Source organism: Setaria viridis, chromosome 5 (assembly GCF_005286985.2).
Source record: "Setaria viridis chromosome 5, Setaria_viridis_v4.0, whole genome shotgun sequence".
Classification (NCBI taxonomy): domain Eukaryota; kingdom Viridiplantae; phylum Streptophyta; class Magnoliopsida; order Poales; family Poaceae; genus Setaria; species Setaria viridis.
This window is the reverse complement of record NC_048267.2, coordinates 37821645-37842926: the sequence shown is the minus strand read 5'-3', so window position 1 is coordinate 37842926 and position 21282 is coordinate 37821645. Positions and strand designations below refer to the sequence as shown.

Sequence of the window (21282 nt, the reverse complement as noted above, 5' to 3'; positions counted from 1 at the left end):
GTAACTATCCTACTCATCAAGCTTCCCCTTCCTCCTCCTCCCTCCTGCTGTAAGTATATCTATTTCTCTTTTGGAACCTTTCAGGTCTTGCTATTCTTTAATGAAAATTGAAGTACTGGGAAAACTTCCCCACAGTTTACCCTTAAAAAGAACACTTCAATGTGCACTTTGATACTCCCTACAAATATAATCTGGTTAAAATAGACACAAAAAGTCTATCTTTTTTTTTTTCTGTTTCTGACTATAAAACTGGAAACAAATGGCGAGAGAAATCTCCTTATTACGCAGTGCCCACTGGCCACTGTTGTCGCATCCCCTCCGGCTTTTCGGCTGTTCGCTCCTCCCCTCCTTCACGAAGCGTAAAGACGTCCGAGATTCTAGTCGTGAGAAGGTAAATGTCCAAGAAACAAACATTCCCTTTCGAATCATAGTCTGTTCTTTGCGCGGAAAGGCAAGGGGGTGAGAGGATGGAGTCGCGCAATGATGGTTGTGGTGGCGGCGGCGGCAGTGGTGGCAAGATCAAGATTGGTGTCTGCGTCATGGAGAAGAAGGTGAGCGGTTGGGCCTTTGGGGAAACTAATGATTTTCTTGGCGAAATTTTGAGTTCTTGGCGGTTGTGTTTCTTGTTACTGATTTGGTTATTTCTTTACTGCTGAAAACCGTAGGTGTCGTGTTCTCCCATGGGACAGATTCTTGAGAGGCTGCGCGCGTTCGGCGAGTTCGAGGTATGGCTCAGAATTGGGTCGTTCCGGCGGATTATCATTTGCGTTCCTCTTCTTGCTGACTGCCTGTTCGTGCTTTTTACAAAAATAATAATAATAAACAAAAACGGATACAATGATGGACGGAAAAACAATATTTTTACACATAAATCCAAGCTTAGCTGCTTATCAAATGATATGAAATAAGATGCTGTATGGAAGTTGGAAGGTTGATTTTTGGAAGTTACATTGTTCCATCCCATGAAACTTTTAAATCTCCTGCAGAAGATTGCCTGTCATTTTGTAACATCATGAATATGCTACCAGCCTACCATGTCATGGTCCAGCGTTTTGCTTCCTAATTCTGGTTTCTTTACCTTTTTCCCCTAAAGAAGCTGGACCATTTAGTTTATACTTATTAGTGCTGAAGCCTGAAGGTACATGTGCCAGGTATACGTTTATTTGTCTGGCCCTGTTGGTGTTAAAATGTCTGAGATATGAAACTATTTCCCCTGCAAGTTCAATAACTATCTGTATTGTACAGTATTGTACCTAATATAAAGAGGTTAAAACAATATGCTGATACTTTATGGTTGCAGATTATAATTTTTGGTGACAAAGTGATCCTTCAAGATCCCATTGAAAGGTATGTCAGACAAGTGCTAAGAGGAAGCCTTATAAGAAGTCTGGCTGTTAATTTTATGTGTATTGGTGAAAATTAGGTAGTGAATTATGCAGTCAAAAACTACTTGAAGAATGAGGTTAGGATACTAATGGATTACTACTGTAGCATGACTGTTTAATAGCTAAGCAAGTAACTAACACTATCTGTCCGGCAGTTCAAAATATTTGGAATTTTTGAATTTGGTGGTGCCAACTAAGTTTAAGTTGGTACTAAACTACTAATTCGTTATACTAACTGTTACTATTTCTTTGGCAGTTGGCCTTTATGTGATTGTCTGATCGCCTTTTACTCATCTGGGTATCCACTAGAGAAGGCAGAGAAATATGCTGCTTTACGAAGGTTAAATACCTCCCCTGACTCAAGTGTGGCATTTGTAAACTGTTGGATCTAAATGTACATTAGATTGAGTATTTTCTAGTGCTTAAAGGAACTATGCTAAGGTTATGGTTATGTTTTTTTTCCGTTTTAGAACACCATCTTGAAAGTTACCCTGTTAAGAAAAAGTACTCATTTTACCCCCTAAGGAATTTTATGATTTGATGAAGTAACTTTTCTTAGATATTATTCTTCAGGTCTTTTTTGGTCAATGAGTTGGCCCCACAATACCTCCTCCATGACCGCAGCAAAGTATATCAGGTATTAATATTACTATTGTTTCTGTTAGATGCTTTTAAGCTGGATTATTTCTTTCTATTTTTTATGGAGATGCCAATATAAACTAAATGGACAACAATAGATAAGTTCATAAATAAATGTCACTTGCTAGCAGATATTCTAGGTTGGTTTCATGGCAATAGATGATTTTATGATCCAACTGTACTTACTGAAGGGTCTCGTTTTATTTTGAAACCAACAGCAGGGACTATTTTGTTTCTTCCTAGTTTGCAAACTTTTACATGAAAGTTTTATTGTCTTGTACTACAGTCCAAACATACATTATCTTGTTCCAAAATGTTGATGTTCCTTCTTCATTTTCTTTTGCTGTTTAGCAACTTAAATTGTATGGGGTTCCTGTTCCAACCTATGCTGTTGTCAGAAGAGAGTACCCTAATGAAGAACTAAACTACTTTTTTGAGGATGATGATTTTATTGAGATTCATGGGAAACGATTTTGCAAGCCTTTCGTGGAGAAACCCATTGATGGTAATAGCTCTTAATTTGATAAGTTTTGTAATAACCTTTTCTTGCACTATTCTTGTTGATTATTCTGTCTTGGACGAGCAGCAGTCATTTTCGTTTGGCTCAATACATGCATGCCAAAAAAGTGAAAAATTGGTACAGGGCTAAGAAGGCTATGTTGGGAAGAATCCTGTGTGTGTCCAGGTTCACCTAGTGTCTAGGTTCATTGCTATTAGTGCTAGCTAGATTTCAGCTTCTAGTTACAAAAGAATAATATGCAGATCATGTGGGCATTGACTGCATTAATTAGGAGGATATCATGGGCAGGTTGCAGCCCTGTACCAGCTATATATATGTGAGAAAACGATGAAGGCAGTGTGGCCTGCATCACAAAAAAAAAATACTTGTGCTTGTGTGTGAGTCCATCATAGAGGAAAACTAGAGTATGTCTGTGATAGACACCTAGAAAGTGAGGGAGTGATTCCCAACAGACTAAGCTTGAGGTCAGGCAGGATGCTTTATTTGAACTTCTTGAGAAAGGAAATAAATACATGCCATATAAACAGTATGCAACTAAACATGTGAATATAACACACCAAGGCCCAACCAACAAAGTCTAAGGCTTTTGTCCAGGAATTTATTAAAATTCTAAGGTATCTCCATATCTCAGTAACAAGTGCACTGGACCTTGCAGTTCTACAGATCTATCAAAATATTATCTGGTATTTTAAAAACAGTTTTTGACTGCTGAAGCATCTTTGACATGCTCAAGCCTTGACCCTTTACTGTATAAAATTTATCCTTTTTGCTTCCAGAGTCCAGACATTCTCGCTAAGCATCATATTTAATAGATATTCTGATTGACAGTTTTTTCTCTCTTGGACATCTTTTTACAAATTTATTCTCCTTTTTGGCTCTTGTTGGCCTTCATTTCTAACTTACCCCAACTTTCTTGGGATCAAGTCTTTGTTATTGTAATCAAATATTGCAGACAGCTTATTTTTTTTTCAAATGTATGTTTCTATCATTGTGGTCTACACCTCATACTTTCCGTTACTGTGAAAACTTTTTTTTTGAAACTGTTCAGTGGGGGAGACCCCCACTGTGGTAAAATATATTATATATAGGAAAAGAAAGAAACTGTACACGGATAAGAGTCCAAAGGGCACCAGGGCACCCAAAAGGAAAAAACATCAGGAAGACCTCAAAGGAAGCAAAGAGCTGGGGCTAAATATGTACATTGCTGATCCAGTTAAGAAAGGTCTGTTTTTTGTTTTCCTTGATTCTGTGGGCTTGAAGTCTTGCCTCCTCTATAAAATTGGACATCCAGTCCTTGACTGCTGGTCTTTTCCTTTCAAAGACGAGATTATTCCTTTGCTTCCAAATGTGCCAGGTGGCTATTATGAATACCTCCATGAAGAACCAGTGATGAACTTCTGCTGGGCTCTCTTCATCATTTGAAAGAGTCCCAGATTTCTTCTCCATTCAATACCAATGGCTTGCCAGCAGGAGCTGCTAAAGCTACATGAGAAAAAGAGATGAAAAGCAGTCTCCTCCATATTGCCCGTGCATAACACACAGTTATAGTTGCTTCCTTCAATGTTGAAATGTCTCCTCCTTAGAAGGTTTCTGGTGTTCAGTCTATCCATGAGTAGAAGCCATGAAAAAGTTCTGAGTTTGTTACTGCATCTTGACTTCCAGATCCATAAGAAAGGTGATGGAGGTCTGATGTTTTTATATGGTAGGTTGTAGAATTGTTTAGATGAGTAGTTGCTGGAACCCCACACATAGTGCCAACTGTCCTTTTCATTTTCCTGTACTTGGAGCCCTTGGATGATTGCCTGTAACTCTTGGAACTCTTGAAATGCCTCAGCTGAGAGTGGGATATGAAATTGTTGTTGTATATAATTGTTCTGTAAGAACTTGCCACAGAAATGTTTTTGTTTTTTACAAAGCTATAAAGTCTTGGGAAATGGGAATGACTCTTTTAGCAGTCTGTTGTTCCATGTATCCTCCCAGAAAAGGATACTTTGCCCATCTCCAATAGTACAAGTAGTAACTCCTCTAAAGAGATCACATAACTTTAGCACATCTTTCCACCAAAATGACCCCTTATCTGCTGCTACATGGGGGACCTCTCCATTGTTGTAATATGTCTCCCAGATCAAAGTTGCCCAGGGAATATCTTTCTTATTATAGAATTTGTCTAGATGTTTCAGCAGGAGAGCATTGTTTTGATTTCGGAGGTTTAATCCCAATCCTCCTTTGGTTCTGGGCCTGCATATTTTCTTCAAAGCAACCAGTGGTTTCTTCTTGTCATTGACATCTGATCCTCTCCATAAGCAATCTCTTCGAGCTCTGTCCAAATTGTTCACTACACCAAGAGGGAGTTTCAGAGTACACATGGTGTAAGTGGGTAGAGCAGAAAGGACAGCCTTGGTTAGTTCTACTTTGCCAGATAGTCCCAGGAAAGTGGAGGTTGCAGACAGTCTTCTTTCCATTTGATTCATCAGTGGAGCAAAGTCCTCAATTTTGGGTCGAGTAGTGCCTAGTGGAAGTCCTAGGTATGTGAATGGCAACTTCCTAGCTGACATCCAAAGGTTCTGGCCAGATCATTTGCTTTCTCAGGTGCAATGTTTAATGGAACAAGACAAGATTTATGAAAGTTGACCCTCAATCCAGTTGATTGGGAAAATTCTTCCAGAATCTCTCTGAGGCATAGAAGTTCCTCTTCTGAAGTTTTCATGATTAGAATAGTGTCATCTGCATAGTGAATGATGGGAAAATCATTGCTGGTTGTTGATGGAATTGGAAGACTGAGTAGGCTTTGGGTGTGGGCCTTGTTGATGATGTGTTGTAGGAGATCTGCTGCTATCACAAAAAGTAAGGGTGACAGTGGGTCCCCCTGTCTTACACCTCTTTTACAATGGAAATCTTTGCCAGGGACTCCATTTAAAAGAATTGATGAACTGCCTGAGTCAAACAATCTCTGAACCCAATTACACCATTGTGGGGTGAATGCAAGTTGGTGGAGGATTGCCAGTATTGTGCTGTGCTCTATTGTATCAAATGCCTTTTCAAAGTGCTTCAGAATCACAATTTCCTTTTTTGATTGCTGACACTGATGAATGTATTCAAATGCCCAAGCTAAACTTCCAAACCGGATGACTTTGACATTCTGGTCGTCTCCTTTAGTGTTGACCTTGCTTGGTGAATCTTGCACAATGGGGTCTCTGAAAGTGACCCTCTTACCATGAGAAGTCTTCTTCTTCTTCTTGTATGATACTTCATTCCAGCTCTGAGCTTCTTCTCTATACCATCTTGCCTCACAAACCCAGGAAGCTCCTCCATCACACCAGAGATGGAAATAGACATCAAAGTGGTCTGTGATAATTCTTTTGAGGTCGCACACCATGAAACCTACTTGTTTACAGGAAACCACAAAACAGAAGTGCCTGTCTTGCACATACGAAACATGAAAACCTGCAGGAGTTCCCCCGAGACAAGCATGAAGAGCCAAGCTGACGGTCTCCTCCGTCAATCTGAAGGTGTATCGCTGGAAAACCGCAAGCAGCGAGAAAGATCCATGGGGGGAGGATGAAGGATGATGAACCGAAGAAGAGAGAGAAGCATGAACCTTATCTTGGAAACGCTTGCCAACGCTAAAGTCCCATTTGCTCACGAGCTTTGACAGTTCCTCATCGTGCTCAAGCTCCACCAGCTTGGGCCGCGCCATAGGGAGCGTAAGCTAGGTGGCTAGGGCGAAGCGAGGGCGGATGCAGCACCGGCGAGGTTGACGGGGGCGAGGGAGCGCGCTAGGGGCGGAGCGGAGAGGAGAGGGAGCGCCATTCCCCCACTGTGAAAACTTTAACTCTGCAATTATTCTGTAATGAAGTCTTTATTTGGATATTTTCTCTATGTGAATTAGTCAGTATTAATGCATGCAAAATATGTCCAATAATATCCAAAACTACTGATCTCTTGACTGCAATTCACCTATATCCTACTGTATCTTTGTAAACTAATAGAATAAACAAGTTTACGCTCCTTACAATTGTTATTGTATGAAGGTGATGACCATAATATAATGATATACTATCCTAGCTCAGCTGGTGGTGGAATGAAAGAACTGTTCCGTAAGGTGATCATCCATTACCTTTAAGTTTGAGTTGATACCATAGCTATGATATGAATATGGTCACCTTGCATGATATTCAATATTTCTGTTCACTCGTAAACAATTTCTTATATTAAAGCAGTTATAGACAACATAAGCTAAAATAACCAATCAGGTGATCTGCTTTATGTTCTAATATCTTGCTTATCCTTATCCACTTTTGTTCCTGAACTGATGCAATCTAGTTTCCTCACTGACTTATATTCAGGAAAATTCCAGTGTCTAGCATCTTTTATGTGTGTTCAGTGTAGTGTACTGTTAGATAAACGATAAGATGTTGGTGTCAACAATACACAATATGTGGTGATTTTTCTCAACTAATATCCTATTCCTAAGTCTACTTCTTTGATATAAATGAATGGGTTCATGCCTATTGTTCATCTTATCCTTAATGCGCACGTCAAAAGTCCTCCAAAATGTTTGCGTTTGGGTGTGTGCGTTTGCAATTGCAAGGGTTCTCTACCGTTTTTTTCTTCTTCTTAATACAAAGATACGCAGATCTCCAGTGTGTTCGAGAAAAAGGTCCTCCAAAATGCTCTGACCTGACAAAATTCTTCAAATCCATACATAGGTCGGTAATCGATCTAGTGAGTTTTATCCAGATGTGAGGAAGGTGAGGCGAGATGGATCTTACATTTATGAGGAGTTCATGCCTACAGGAGGGACAGATGTCAAGGTGGCAAACCTTGCTGACTTATTGCTTCATATTTTCTTTATGAACAGAAGTGTCCTCTCCTACTTTAATCCTAAAAACAAAGAAGTGCTAAGCATGGAACCTAACCTTCATGTTCCAGGTTTATACAGTTGGGCCCGGATATGCACATGCTGAAGCACGCAAGTCTCCAGTTGTTGATGGGGTTGTCATGAGAAATTCTGATGGAAAAGAGGTACTGCTTCATGCCTTATTGTGACATGAATCGTCCTATTCTATAGATTAGACCTCTCTACAGCATGCCGATTTGAACTCAAACCATTTTTATGTAGAAAAGGGTTTGTTCCCTTTACATGCACAATGTAGCACTGTTGCATTATAATTTTTGTCTTGCTTGAAGGTGCGCTATCCTGTTCTGCTAACCCCTTCCGAGAAACAAATCGCAAGGAGTGTTTGCCAAGCCTTCAGACAAGCGGTACAATTAAAACTCTTTGTACCAAATTACTCTGTATGTATTATATGGTGGAAGTTCACATTAGAACTTTATGTTTACTTTTTATCCTATGGGATGTGAAATACCACTGGACAAATATAATATTGTTCAGATATCTTGGAAATACCAGTAGAATTGTTCACTTATGCAAATAATTATATAAATACATAAATATTCAGGGGGCAATAAGGAGGGACAAGGGTGTGAGGGAGAGTAATTTTGTGGTTTCGAATGTTGGTATCTTTTCAAAATTAAGGCTTGTGAATTGACCATATAATGTCAGGTAAAAATATACAATACATACATACATACATACATACATACATACATACATACATACATACATACATACATATATATATATATATATATATATATATATATATATATATATATATATATTTTGGGGTGGGGTGGGGGGGGGGCTTATTTTGCGCATATTTGTGTCAGACAAAGTTGAAACCAAGAACATGGTAGTGTTCCATTGGGTAATGCCCTTCTTACATGATCCATATTTTATAATTGAATCAATCTCTAAAATGGAAGAGTATTTTGAAGGCTTACTTAGTTACCTCCCAATTATTGAATGATAACAACAATGCTTCTTGATGCTTTTTACATCAGCTCGAATTGATTTTTGGATGAGCAGAGCCCAAACTCTAATCTATCTGCATCTAGGTTACACCACAGTAACCAACTTGATTTTTTTTGTTTTGGTAGGTTTAATATCTAATCAACAAGATATATCGTCTAATGTCACAGTTATACCAAAATTAAAGCAAATTCTGTGATAAATTGACGTTAATGGACACCAGGCTATTAACCAGTTGTTTACTGGAAACTGGTGGAGGATGTGGAAAATTTCTGGGTCCCGATTTCCCAATTATTTCTTTCTGCAGGTGTGTGGCTTTGATCTTCTAAGGTGTGACTTGGGAGAGGCAAGATCCTATGTATGTGATGTGAATGGCTGGAGTTTTGTGAAAACTTCATACAAGTAAGTTCTCCCTGTCACGACAAATATGTGACCTTTTACACTGGAGGGCCCTTACTATATCTTATTTAGAGGGTGAGCGCTTTCTGAATCCAGGTACTATGATGATGCCGCATGCATTCTGAGGAAAATGTTTCTTGATGAGAAAGCTCCACATATTTCATCAACCATTCCTACTAGTCTTCCATGGAAAATCAGTGAGCCAGCCCAACCATCTGATTCTGTGAGATGTCATGAAAGGGGAACTGTTGGAATATCTAGGCCATCAGAAGAGTTGCGCTGTGTCATAGCTGTTATACGCCAGTAAGTATAATAATTAAGAACTTATGCTCCTCAAATCCTATAACCATCAAACTGCTTTCTGATACTATAAAGGCATGCCTACTTCAAATTATACAAGTGGGGATCGCACACCAAAGCAGAAGGTGAAGCTAAAAGTAACTGAAGAAAAGCTTTTGAAGCTGATGTTGAAATACAATGGTGGAAAGGCTCACACAGAGGTGCGGGAACTCGAGTTCATTTTAACTTCCGTTCATTACAGCGTTCGTTCTTTTGCTTGCTGCACAAACCTTTTTATTGTTATTGTTCAGGCAAAGCTTAAAAGCGCCTTGCAGCTCCAAGATCTGTTAGATGCAACAAGAATCCTTGTTCCACGAGCTAGGTATGTTTCCATAGTTTCAAAATTGCTCAGCTCCAAGATCTGCAGACCTTTTTATTGTTATTGTTCAGGCTCTCGATATGCTCTTAGCTGTTTCCTACCCTCACTATTTTCCATCCAAGCAATTGTGCCATTTGCTCCCACACATTTTTAGGATCCTGTATGTGTGGCATTACATTTATGATGTGGCAACTTGACTTGAGAATTGGATTATTGTGTTGTGCTGCATTAAGTATTTTTGGAATATGTCTGTCATATTTGATAATATTTTTTATTCAAAATATAAGGCTGCTACTTACAAAAAATCACATAGTTTTAAAATTTCCCAACACTTCTAAATGGAGCCTAAAGGACACTATAAGTAGGATGACTTAGATGATAGAAAATCAAGATATTAGCAGACAAGAAACAGAAGTTGAAAGGGACTTGCACTGATGACACTGAGTAGGCTTTATGTATGGACATTAGAAATTATCAGGTGGCTCAATCAGGGCTTCAAAAACTTTTGATGACATAATCCTATCTTCGATGTTGTGTATTTCCCAACATGTCCAATTGCACAAGTGATTATTACATACACAGAAAATAAGATACTGCCAGTTATATGTGCAAACTATCCAAGGGTTACAAAAAATGTCCACTCTTTTTATTATAAGAAACATTGCATCGATCAAATCATAGTTCATAATTCACAGACATAATTTGACATTTGGATATTAGAATTCTATTTATATGCAACAGGATTTATCTTGGTTAATCTTCTGAATTCTACTGGTATTTGATAATTGTCTGACTGATGTAATACTACATTACTGTTCTTGCCTTTGAAATATGAAGCACATTCATGAGTATTTTCTCTTGTATGTATTCAATACAATGAATATTTTATCTATAAACTTTAGATCTGGTCGTGAAAGTGATAGTGACGTTGAAGTCGAGCACGCGGAGAAGCTACGCCAAGTTAGAGCCGTCCTTGAAGAGGTAAAATAGTTGCACTAGTATTAACATGGCTATATACTGATGACCTTGTAGATGGTGCACATTTGCATATCTGATTTAAGTTCAACAGAAGCACAAAAGTTTATGATACCTTTGCATTTATTTGTGTGTAAATCAATTCGAATACCTGCTTCTTTGTTTCCTAGTAAGCTATTTTATGGAAGAAAATGTAACATGTTAGACAACATTTGTCATATTTGGCCTGGTAGTAGTCGGTTTAGCCCCACAGTAGTATTATAGTTCTTAGAGTTGCAAATAAATCTGGTTTGGAGAACCATCCATACCCAACAGACTTAGCTATTCTAGGTAAAGTGAAGATGGAACACAAGTGTTGATATGGTTTTGGTCGTACCCAAGTAGCAGGGTGTTACGGAAAGGTAATCACTGGCTCCTGACAAAGATTCAGCTATTTTGTACTCCCTCCGTTTCACATTAGTTATCATTCTAGCTTTGTCCTAAGTCAAATCTTTCTATCTTTGAACATAAATACTGCCTGCCGCTGAAATGTGATATCATTTTTTTTGTAAGAAAAAGGTTGTTTTAATTGAAGTAAATATAAACATGAATGTATCTTTGTAACAACCAAATGACAACACACTAGGCCCGATGCAAGCTCCAAGATCCCTTGCACCGGTGAAGCACCATATTTGCCCCTCCTGCAAGATATTCTGTGAATTCTTGGGTCCGTAGTGTAGCTCCATTGAAAACACAAGCATTATGATGCTTCCAAAAACACCAAGCCACTAGAATGATCAAAGAATTGAAGCCCTTTCACTGTGACTTGTTGACCATTTTTTGCGCTTCTTCCTTGATGTACCTACTATCCTTTTGTACATGTATTCTCTGCAATTTTTTATTCTTTTATTATTATATTCTTAAACTGTATAATAAATTCTGAGACATAAGTTTCACTATGGCCTTCAGGGTGGACATTTTTCAGGTATCTATAGGAAGGTACAGCTAAAGCCATCAAACTGGGTCCGCATTCCTAAAGATAACAGTCAAGGGGAGGAGGAGTATCCAGTTGAAGCCCTAATGGTTCTTAAGTACGGTGGTGTTCTAACTCATGCAGGAAGGAAGCAGGTTGAGTTTGCTTCCCCTTTGATTTTTTTTGTTAATTTTTGGTTTATGTTTTGGCAAACGCAATGGACACTGCAGCCTCAATTAGGTATCAGGAGTCATTATATGATATTTGGGTCATATCTGGGTGTCGTATTTATTAGTTTAGCAAGTTGCCAAGTTGGCATTATTTTTTGCATGCTCTGAAATATATGCAACACACCTGATAAGCTGTTGGTTTATTTTGAGTAACCCTTATAACGCTCCATTCCTCTTGTGGATGCTGTTAATTGATTGCACAGGCAGAGGAATTGGGAAGATACTTCAGAAATAATATGTATCCAAGTATGTCCTTCTAAACTTTGGTCAATTTGCTACATCAAATTTTCTATATTCACTGTCCTGCTGTTTGTTTCTGGAGGACTATTTTTGGGTCAAAAGATTGGGTTTAGCTGAAATGCGTGTCTGAACTGATTAACTAAACCTCTCTATATCACATCCGTTCTGTCTTAGTCTTTACCATATCTTCCAATCTCGACACTTTCAGTTGCCCCCCTTGGCTATCAATTTGAAGTCAATAACTTCTCGCTTGAAAATTTATGCAAGTCTTTTCTGTGATAGGTCTGGTAATTTCAGTTCAGCTGCTTTACTGAAACTGCAGCCGATTCTTGATCATTGATACCCTTCTTGTGTCCTTTTTCTTTTCTCTTTTTGTTCTCCTGCCAGTCTTTTGCTGTTTATCTGAAAACAGCAAGGTCAGGTCATCTCCATTTCCTTGAATGGATAATACCATTGTCTTATCATTTATTTGGTGCCTCTTCCTCTTTGGTTAAGTTTGTGCAACCTTTTTGTTCTAGGTGAAGGACCAGGATTGCTTCGCCTCCACAGTACATATAGGCATGATCTGAAGATATACAGTTCAGATGAAGGTCGTGTTCAGGTAAGTGGTAGTATATCTCTTGGGACCCTTAATTATCAGAAATGAATGGTAAGGAAGATTAATTAGGTTGTGAGGACAGGTTGTTTTCTTCAAATTCTATCAGGTGCGAATGTAATCCGTTTCTTCCGAGGGGTGTGTCGGGGATAGATCCCCAATACCCGCAAGGAAGAAGATGGACTCCTACTAGGATTCCTCTGTAATCCTACTAGGACTCCTACCTTGTAACCGACTAGTAATCCCGCCCCCTGGAGTATATAAAGGAGGGCAGGGGTCCCTAGATCGGTAGGCGAAGACCTCATAGAACCACAACAAATGACCAAATCCGCAACACCAAACAACACCCAAGCGCAGGGTGCAATATACAACACCCCAAACATGATGTAGGGTATTACGCTACTTTGGCGGCCCGAACCTGTATAAATCTGTGTCTTGTGTCCTCGCTTTTACCTTCGAGTTCCAGGTCTGACGATCCCCCACCAACCAATCTACTACCTCGGGATACCCCTCGGTACGTTGCCGGGTATAAAACACCAACAGGGTGTGTATGGGTGTTGTCCACATCCATAGTATGCCCCCAAATTACTATGACAACATTTTTTTAAAAAAAGATCTCCAGTTGTATGGTCAACATCAGCTAGTAGCAGGTTGTCCAGTTGCCTTTCATATACAAATATACTTGTGCAAGTCTTTGTTAGGTGTATGTTTTAGTGCATTTGTGGCCTATGTGCCGCGCCGGATTATAATATTTCATTGCATGTGCAGAAGTGATTAGGTTCTAGTAGTTCACTGCAGACTGTACTTTGTAATAAATGATAATGTGTAATTCATTGGTTGTATTATCTTGAATGTTTTTCCCATGATCACCTGACGTTGCAATACTGAAAATATATTAGTATTGCCCTGTTATAAACTCCCAAATGGTTCGTCTAAAATAGGATCGTTTCATTGAACCTAATATAACATGGCATCCAAAAAAAAGTATGCTGGGCATGTGCTTGGAGTACTCAGCATAATCCATTTTTGAAAAGAGCTGATTTTCCGGCCCTTACTGTCTTCCATCATTCTTCTTGTACTTTGAATTCTGGATTGTCTGTTTACATAATGGTAGTTGTTGTATCTTAGATGTCTGCTGCGGCTTTTGCAAAAGGCCTTCTTGATTTGGAGGGGGAGTTAACACCAATCCTGGTCTGTTCCTCTTCTGTAAATCTAAGTCAGTTGGAGCAAAGCATGACCATAATTCACCTGATTTTACAATCTCCAGGTTTCGCTTGTCAGTAAGGACTCGTCCATGCTAGATGGACTTCAGGATGGTACTACTTACATAAATGAAGCGAAGGTATTCTTCAGACGCTGTTACACATACTTAAGAAATTGTTACTTTCAATTTTCAAGCTTTAAAATAGTGTGCCAGGAGGGGTCAAATGGAGTTAGAGTTACCGATTTCTTAAATGAAGTCAAATGTGAAATTTAGGTAAAAAAATTAAGTATGACGTAATCAGTTAATCTTTGAATCAAAAGATGTGTGCCCCAACAGTAATTGAGAAAATAAATGGAACCATGTATGGTAATATTCAAATGTGAAAATAAGCTAGAATGGAATCATCTCCATGCGTATGATCTTGTGTGAGCATTGCATTGAGATATGGGTCATTTACAAACTCTTTGTTCCTATGTCTCTAAAGATACCTGATGTTTTGCAGGCTCAATTGCATGATATCATCACATCTTCAAAAGTTGTAAATTGTAATGAGCCTGTGGAATTCCCATGGATGGTTGATGGAGCTGGAGTTCCTAAAAATGCTGCTCAGCTGCTCACAAATTTGGTACAAACATGAGATAGAAGAAACATCTGACTCTTTCATGCATCTTTTACTGTTGTTGAAATCTTCATAGAGGACGTTTCTGTTTCCACTTGAATTCTTATTCTATACTGTATCATTATGAATGCTCACTATACTGAGAATTATTACTATATTGTGACCTCTATGGGTTGCTTTTGCAGTAACTTTTAGTATCAAAACAAATGTAATGATGAAAAGTTAGCATTGTCTTATCAGGCTGAGTTGACAAAACAAATAACTGCGCAAGTAAAGATGCTTTCTGATGATGAAGATGAGAAAGCTGCAAGTGATAGTGATTCACCGAATTATCCTTATGATCAAGCAAAAGCACTGGGAAAAGCAGAAATTGATATGGATCGTATTTCTGCTGGATTGCCTTGTGGCAGTGAAAGCTTTCTTTTGATGTTTGCCCGTTGGAAGAAACTAGAGAGAGATCTCTACAATGAAAGGAAAAAGTATGTCTTCTATTCTTTTGGGCATCCTTTGCTGAAACTTGAAGTTCTCTAAAGGAAATGCAGCCTGGTGTAACCATTGCCAATTTTTTTACTATGATGCAGGCGCTTTGACACTACGCAAATTCCTGATATATATGACTCTGGAAAGTAGGTTGCCTTTGTTTCCATCAATAATGTATTCCCTTTGTAAAAGAGTCTTTCGTGTGCGCTATTTAGATGTTTTATAGTTATATTCAGGTCCAGGTCCATTTGTTTTTTTAGAATCAACTTCCAACAAAGTATTCTGCACCGTTTTTCAAAACTACTTGTGACATATCTTTCAGTTCTCTTTCAACCAAATATTGCAAGATCATGTTGAAGTATAAAGGAAAATCATAGCTTCTTGTATTTGGTATATGGTAACTTAGTTAATCCGTTTGCCTCATTATCTGTAGTCATGTAAACTGAAGTCTTACAAGTTTGACAGTTCTTCATTTCTTTATATCATATTCATCTTTATACTGATGTGTTATCTTCCTAATAATAGTTCTTGTATGATAGGTATGACCTTCTTCATAACTCACATCTCAACCTTACTGGCCTGAGTGATCTCTTCAAAGTTTCTCAGGTGAATCACGTTTTGATGCCTTTAAAATGTACCACTGATAAAAGTAAGGTGAAATCTTGACTAATTTATGTATGCTCAATAAATTGTTGATGTTCTGATGAAGATATCTTTTGTTCTTTTATATTAGACATACAAGTGACAGAGTGAGTGGTAATTTTTTATGTTATATCATTTAATACTACATTAGATTTGCACTACTAAGAAACTTGTACGTATATTATCATCATATCCAGTGTAAGATGCATAAATTGAATCCTAGGTTGTGAATGTGTTCATACCAATGCTCTTAATTCATTTCTGCTAATATTTCTAACTGTTTTGTTATTATTCTTTCATTCAGTTGCTTGCTGATGGTGTCATTCCAAATGAATATGGAATAAATCCAAAGCAGAAACTCAAAATTGGCTCAAAGGTACTGGTCTAGGGGTTACATTTTGCATGTTTTATTCAAATTCTACCATAATCATGTTGCTGTTTCTTCTGCCATTCCCTATAGATAGCACGCCGTTTACTGGGAAAGATCCTAATTGACCTCCATAACACGAGGCGAGAGGTTACTGCTGCTGCTGCCGAATCTAACACACATAATGATACGAAGGCAGTGTCATCTGTTAAACGGAAAGAGAGGTGTTACTATGAGGAGGTTAGGAATGAATGTTTTGAAAGATCTCGCTCTAACAAGAAGTCGATTGATCTAGATGAATCCCACAAGGAAACAAAATACTGCCTGGATCCAAAGTAAGTTATCAAGCAATTCCAGTTTGTTTCTTTTAGTTGTATGTACAACATATCAAATAAGTTTATTGCAGATATGCCAATGTGTTTGAACCTGAGCGACGTGTCCGAACAAGGCTCTATTTTACATCGGTATGGTAGCTGATCTGCAAATTTTCAACCATGTCATATAGCAAGTCTCAAAAGGAAAATTTATTCATTTTTCGCATTTCAAAAATTCCATCCAAATCGGTTTACCATGCCAGTGTAGTATTTGAACATTTTGAAGTGATATTTTGCTTAAAAATTGTAGTGCTAATAAAATATTTACACATGTATGTTCTTGTGCAAATTATCATGACTAGATCATATTGCGGTGGTTATCAAATATAGAATTTACCCTACAAATACAAACTGCTGAAAAGTGCCTTCCTTGTATTTTTTAAAAAAAATTATATTGTAGAGATACTGTATTTGGTGGCTTTTGTTAGGTTTCATCTCTAGCCTAACCAACTTGCTTGGGACACAAAGTCTTTGTTCCTTCTTACAATGTCCTATCCTCCTCATAAGTGGAACTCATGATTCTGTTCTTGGCAGGAATCACATATACACTCTCTAATGAATGTACTTCGCTATTGCAATTTGGATGAATCTCTGAACGGAGAAGAGAGTCTTGTCTGCAGAAGTTCTCTAGATCGACTACTTAAAACACGAGAACTCGACTACATGAGTTACATTGTGTTGCGTATGTTTGAAAATACAGAGGTACTGCACTTTTCCTATTCATGCATATAAACCCTTATATCTATTCCCTCTTCTGTTTACATCTCAACTTCACCTAAGAGAGACACCAACCCAATCATTCATTGTCTAATTTAGCAAAAAAAAATGCTATTACTTGCCTTTTTAGTGTTTTACATTAGCGGTAACTAAAGTTCCTGGGTGTGTTTGGGGTGTTCTAGGAGCAAGCTCTGCCTCTCCTTTGTACTTCTCCTTTTCTTAATGAAATACAACACAGCTCTCTTGCGTCATTCGAGAAAAAAAAGTGGTATAATTTTTGGAAAAAAAGTGTTTCGAACTTCATCGACCTATAAATAAATAGCTATGTAGTTTCCATTTCTTGCTACAATCCAGTTATGAAACTCAGCATGTCCACAGTCCTCATCTTTAAAGAAAACCAAGGCATTAGAAATTAAAATCCAGTTGATCTTCTATATCAGTTTTTAATATTTTTTATTCTCATTTGTTAATTTTAAGACTTTTACTATGATAGTATTCCCTACTCATAGTTTAAAAAACGTGAGCTATTAGAAAATATGACAGGCAGACAGGCACATCAAATATTGAATAATGTTGATTCTTTCGCCAATGACACGGCCATCGCAGGTACCTTTGGAACACCCAAAGAGGTTCCGTATAGAGATGACATTTAGTCGCGGTGCAGATATAAGTTCCTTGGAGGTAATATTTATTCATTTCAAATGCTTGAAAGCTGTTCATTTCAATATTTTTTTAATGATTTACAAAATGTATTTTATGCATACATGACCAGTTGGCCACACTGTTCTTATGTATCCATACAGAGTGGAGGCAAAGCATCTTTGTTACCTGGTGACCACACAATGCCAATTATGGAGCCAGAGAGGCTGCAGGAAGTTGGATCATATATCACCTTGGACAAATTTGATAAAATGACTCGTCCATTCGCAATGCCAGCTGAAGATTTTCCTCCAGCTGCTCCTTCTCAACCTCTTCCAGTCCGCTTCTGCAAGGATGTCCAACTACAAGGAGGAAAATTGGTAACCTCTAGCCCTATTACTATGAACATAACCACCAGTGGACAAAGCTTCTTTGTGTTGCCTTTTATTCTGGCTGCTTTATATTGATGTAGTAAACCGTTATTTCTTTTAGAAATATCTGATATAACCTTATGGTATCAGTACTAGGGTTCCAAAAAGAATGCTGATTACCAGCCTGGAAACTAGAACCAGCATTGGCATTTCTTTCAGGATATTAGCCCCGTAGGTCCACCCACTAGACTGCTCACTCTCAAATCATCTTGTATGCCTAAATGCTTCTGTTTGCCTCTAGTTTGTATGCCAAACATCAAATTTGGATTCACGGTCTTGAAAATTCAAAAAGAGGAAACCAACCAGTTATGGCTACCATCATACCTTGGCACCATCACATGTTCTTTAGCCTCGTATAAGACAAAAGGAACAAATGGAGTAGGAACATTACAACAATATGGCCATGATTTCCCATCAACCATGTGAAACCGTCTGATTCTGTGTGGCAATACTAATGCTGATTATACATGAAAGAAACCAATCCGACGGAATATTTTCAGAATCTCCAACTTAGCTTGGGAGATCCAAAAAAGTTCCAGTTATTGTACGAAACTTACGCTCAATCAGCTATTGGTAATAACATTTTTTATTCTGTGAAAACCAGGTAGAAATTATTACAAGATTGTTTACCCCTTTTGGCAATCAACCAGTCATATTGACACCACCTAGGAAGAATCTATCAGACAGATGCTATCGCATGGCTGTTTTCCTATTTGAACAGCTGACACAATTCAGCTGTCATGTTTTGACAAAAAAATTGAAATGTTTGATTTTTCATTTCTCTCTCTCCATTTGGCGATTTACTACCTTGGATTCTACCTGATTTTATTTTTAACTTATTTCAAATTTGCAGCAGCATAATTCAGATATGCTGAGTGGTATATCAAAAAGAAAGACAAAAAAGCTTCAGGAATAGCATGTAACCACCCAGCTTGGCTTCAGTTTGGCTGAGTTGTCATATGGCTTAATTGGAAAGTTCACTCAAATGGTTTACCAACAGATGGAAATTTATCGAGTACTTTCTCATGGACAGCTAGGGTTGCAGACACCATGGCGTGGGAAGATCAACATAAAGCCAGCAGAGCATGTTATGCAGATAGTGTAATCAAGGCTCTGTTTTTCATCTCCCAGTTGCGCAATATACAACCAAAACTTTGCTTTTTATATGCTCCATTTTTCAAAGCGTTTAACTGGGTGTTGTATAAGAACATACTAATCTGAGTTTAATCAAAAGTTTTGATTAAAATTCCCTGAACAACTCAATCTGCATCTATTTGATGATGTTGGGACTGTTCAGCATATTTGATACGATGCTCAATTCCTTAGAAGTAATGTTGACGGTGTTAAAGGAAAAAAAATCCCACATTTGGTTGCATAAATGTTGGAACAGTGCTTTGATCTATTTTAATTTCTTCTGCGCCCCCCCCCCCCCCCCCCCCCCCCCCCCCACCCCTCCCTCTTTTTCCCCCCTGCTTTGTAAACCCTTACAAAAGTTGAATGCCAGAATGCCTAAGCCTAACGTTATCATTAGCACTAGAACAGTTAATTTCCTCAGTGATGTAGACATATCAGGAGACACTTGATGAAGGTTTACCAGGTCGCTCATCTTGCCCTGCATCTTGCTTAGAACTTGATGACAAGTTCCTTCACATTTTATTCTGCATGATAACATGTACCAAAAAAGGCTAAAGGCACATGAAAACTCTCCATGTTTCCATGAAAGCTCCTTCACGAATGATACACACTGAAGGCAGGAAACAGTTGCACACTACAGCGCAACATTTTGACCTAGAATAAGATTACACAGGCGCAGGTGCGCAGCTCAAGCTCCTAACATTGTACAAAGATGACCAAGCTGGCTCCTACCTTAGAAGACTACTTACTGCTCACTAGAAGTCTAGAAAAGATCATCGTAGGCGACTATTTCTCGTGCTTTGTAGGTCACTCCTGCTGCTGCTTTGGAACCTGGGATGGCTGAATCATTGTTTTCGTTATTCTTTGTCGCATCATGCAATGATCGCCCTGTAGGTTCAGCAGCTCGAAATACACCTTTTGAGTTACTTGGCGCATCGCTGGCCTGTACAACTAAAACCTGTATCACAAGGAAGGAACAACAATGTGATTACCCAAGTGCAAAGCACTGAAATGTCGTGTAGTTTGGAGAATTTGAAAGGATCGAACCACTTGTCATAAATTTTGCATTCGTTGCCGAAGATGGGAAATGTCATGATTGAAATACTAGACATAAATTTCGCATTTGTAGCCAAAGATGGGAAATGTGACTTATGAGGAGCCATAATGCAAATACCTCCCGCTCGAGTATATTTTCTGTATCGTTTGAAGTTTGTTTGCTTGAATTTCTTGACACTGCTATCAGAGAACCAACATCTGAAAAACACAATTGTTGCGCTTGCGATGAATTGGGGCAATGAAATTGTTTTATTTTTTCCCGCTGTATCAAGACACTGAACAGCAGAAGCCTGAATTGGGGTCGAAACTTTACTGCGCCTTACTACATAGTAATACACGATTGCATGCTTCGAATTGACCAAATCGAGGAAAAATAGCTGCCCACCACCACTTAATCGAACAAAACCGCATCGCAAAATTTAGGAAATCTACTTTATTTACTGACAAAATAAAGCCATCTATTGTCCCATTACCTTCTTGGATCCGATTGTGATGCCGCCATCGGGGTCGAGGGACGCGGCAATGGCAGCCACGGCGGCCGCGCCGGACCGGAAGGTCACGTACCCGGTGGCCGCGGCGGCGTCCACGCGGGCCCGCGAGATGGGGCCGTACGCCTCCAGCCGCGACTTGAGCTCCAGCACGCCGCAGCCGGGCGGCAGCCCTGCGACCATCACCGAAAACGGCTGCTGAGCCGGAGCGGGCTCCGGATAGCCATCGGCATCTGTCTCCGGCGGGCCTCCGCGGCGGCGCTTCGCCGGCGGGTCTGGGCTCGTGCGCCCGCGCTTGCCCCGGCGGCGGCGTGTCATGGCCGCTCCCGCGTGAGTCAGCACGCTCTCGTGGCTAGCCTAGTCAGTAGTCAGTACAGATGAGGCTTGCTGGGATTCCGGAGGTTGGGGAACGGCAGAATCTGGGCTGGTACGGCCGGATGCTCCATGATGCGTGCGAAAGATGGTAAATCAACGGATAGGAAATATTGAATATGTTTAGTCCAAAAAAAAAAGAAATATTGCATCTGTTAAGCATAGTGGTACCTTTTGGATTTTTTTCTCGTAAATTCTTTTTAATATTTTGGTATTAAAGCCCTCTCCTTTTCTGTTTATTTCACCATAGTTTTTCCTTTGTCTGGATTTGTTTAGTCTGAAGATTGTTCA

At 39.0% G+C, this 21282-nt stretch overlaps 2 protein-coding genes across 4 annotated transcripts; one reads left to right on the top strand and one right to left on the bottom strand.

Moving 5' to 3' along the window:
- Positions 1–266: 266 nt before the first annotated feature.
- Positions 267–19204, top strand: LOC117857213 (inositol hexakisphosphate and diphosphoinositol-pentakisphosphate kinase VIP1). 3 transcript variants are annotated; one of them, XM_034739735.2, is made up of 31 exons: positions 268–551; positions 666–725; positions 1301–1347; positions 1642–1725; positions 1959–2022; positions 2376–2529; positions 6576–6646; positions 7254–7358; positions 7477–7569; positions 7735–7809; positions 8727–8821; positions 8915–9121; positions 9219–9318; positions 9409–9479; positions 10379–10457; positions 11400–11558; positions 11837–11879; positions 12392–12474; positions 13597–13659; positions 13736–13810; positions 14175–14297; positions 14532–14770; positions 14873–14917; positions 15311–15377; positions 15718–15789; positions 15874–16115; positions 16187–16244; positions 16689–16856; positions 17478–17552; positions 17675–17890; positions 18798–19204. In XM_034739735.2, the coding sequence occupies exons 1-31, from the start codon at positions 468–470 to the stop codon at positions 18855–18857; spliced, it is 3177 nt and encodes a 1058-aa protein (XP_034595626.1). In that variant the 5' UTR covers positions 268–467; the 3' UTR covers positions 18858–19204. The 3 variants fall into 3 exon arrangements, with proteins under 3 accessions (XP_034595627.1, XP_034595626.1, XP_034595625.1); XM_034739734.2 differs by having other exon boundaries at positions 18795–19204; XM_034739736.2 differs by lacking the exons at positions 16187–16244; positions 17478–17552; positions 17675–17890; positions 18798–19204 and having other exon boundaries at positions 267–551; positions 16689–16850.
- A 356-nt stretch (positions 19205–19560) lies between these two features.
- On the bottom strand, positions 19561–21020 carry LOC117856625 (uncharacterized). The gene is made up of 2 exons (XM_034738962.2): positions 20605–21020; positions 19561–20033 (listed from the first exon to the last, which is right to left on the bottom strand). Exons 1-2 carry the CDS (start codon positions 20935–20937, stop codon positions 19839–19841), a joined length of 528 nt encoding a protein of 175 aa, XP_034594853.1. The 5' UTR covers positions 20938–21020; the 3' UTR covers positions 19561–19838.
- Between the last annotated feature and the right edge of the window lie 262 nt (positions 21021–21282).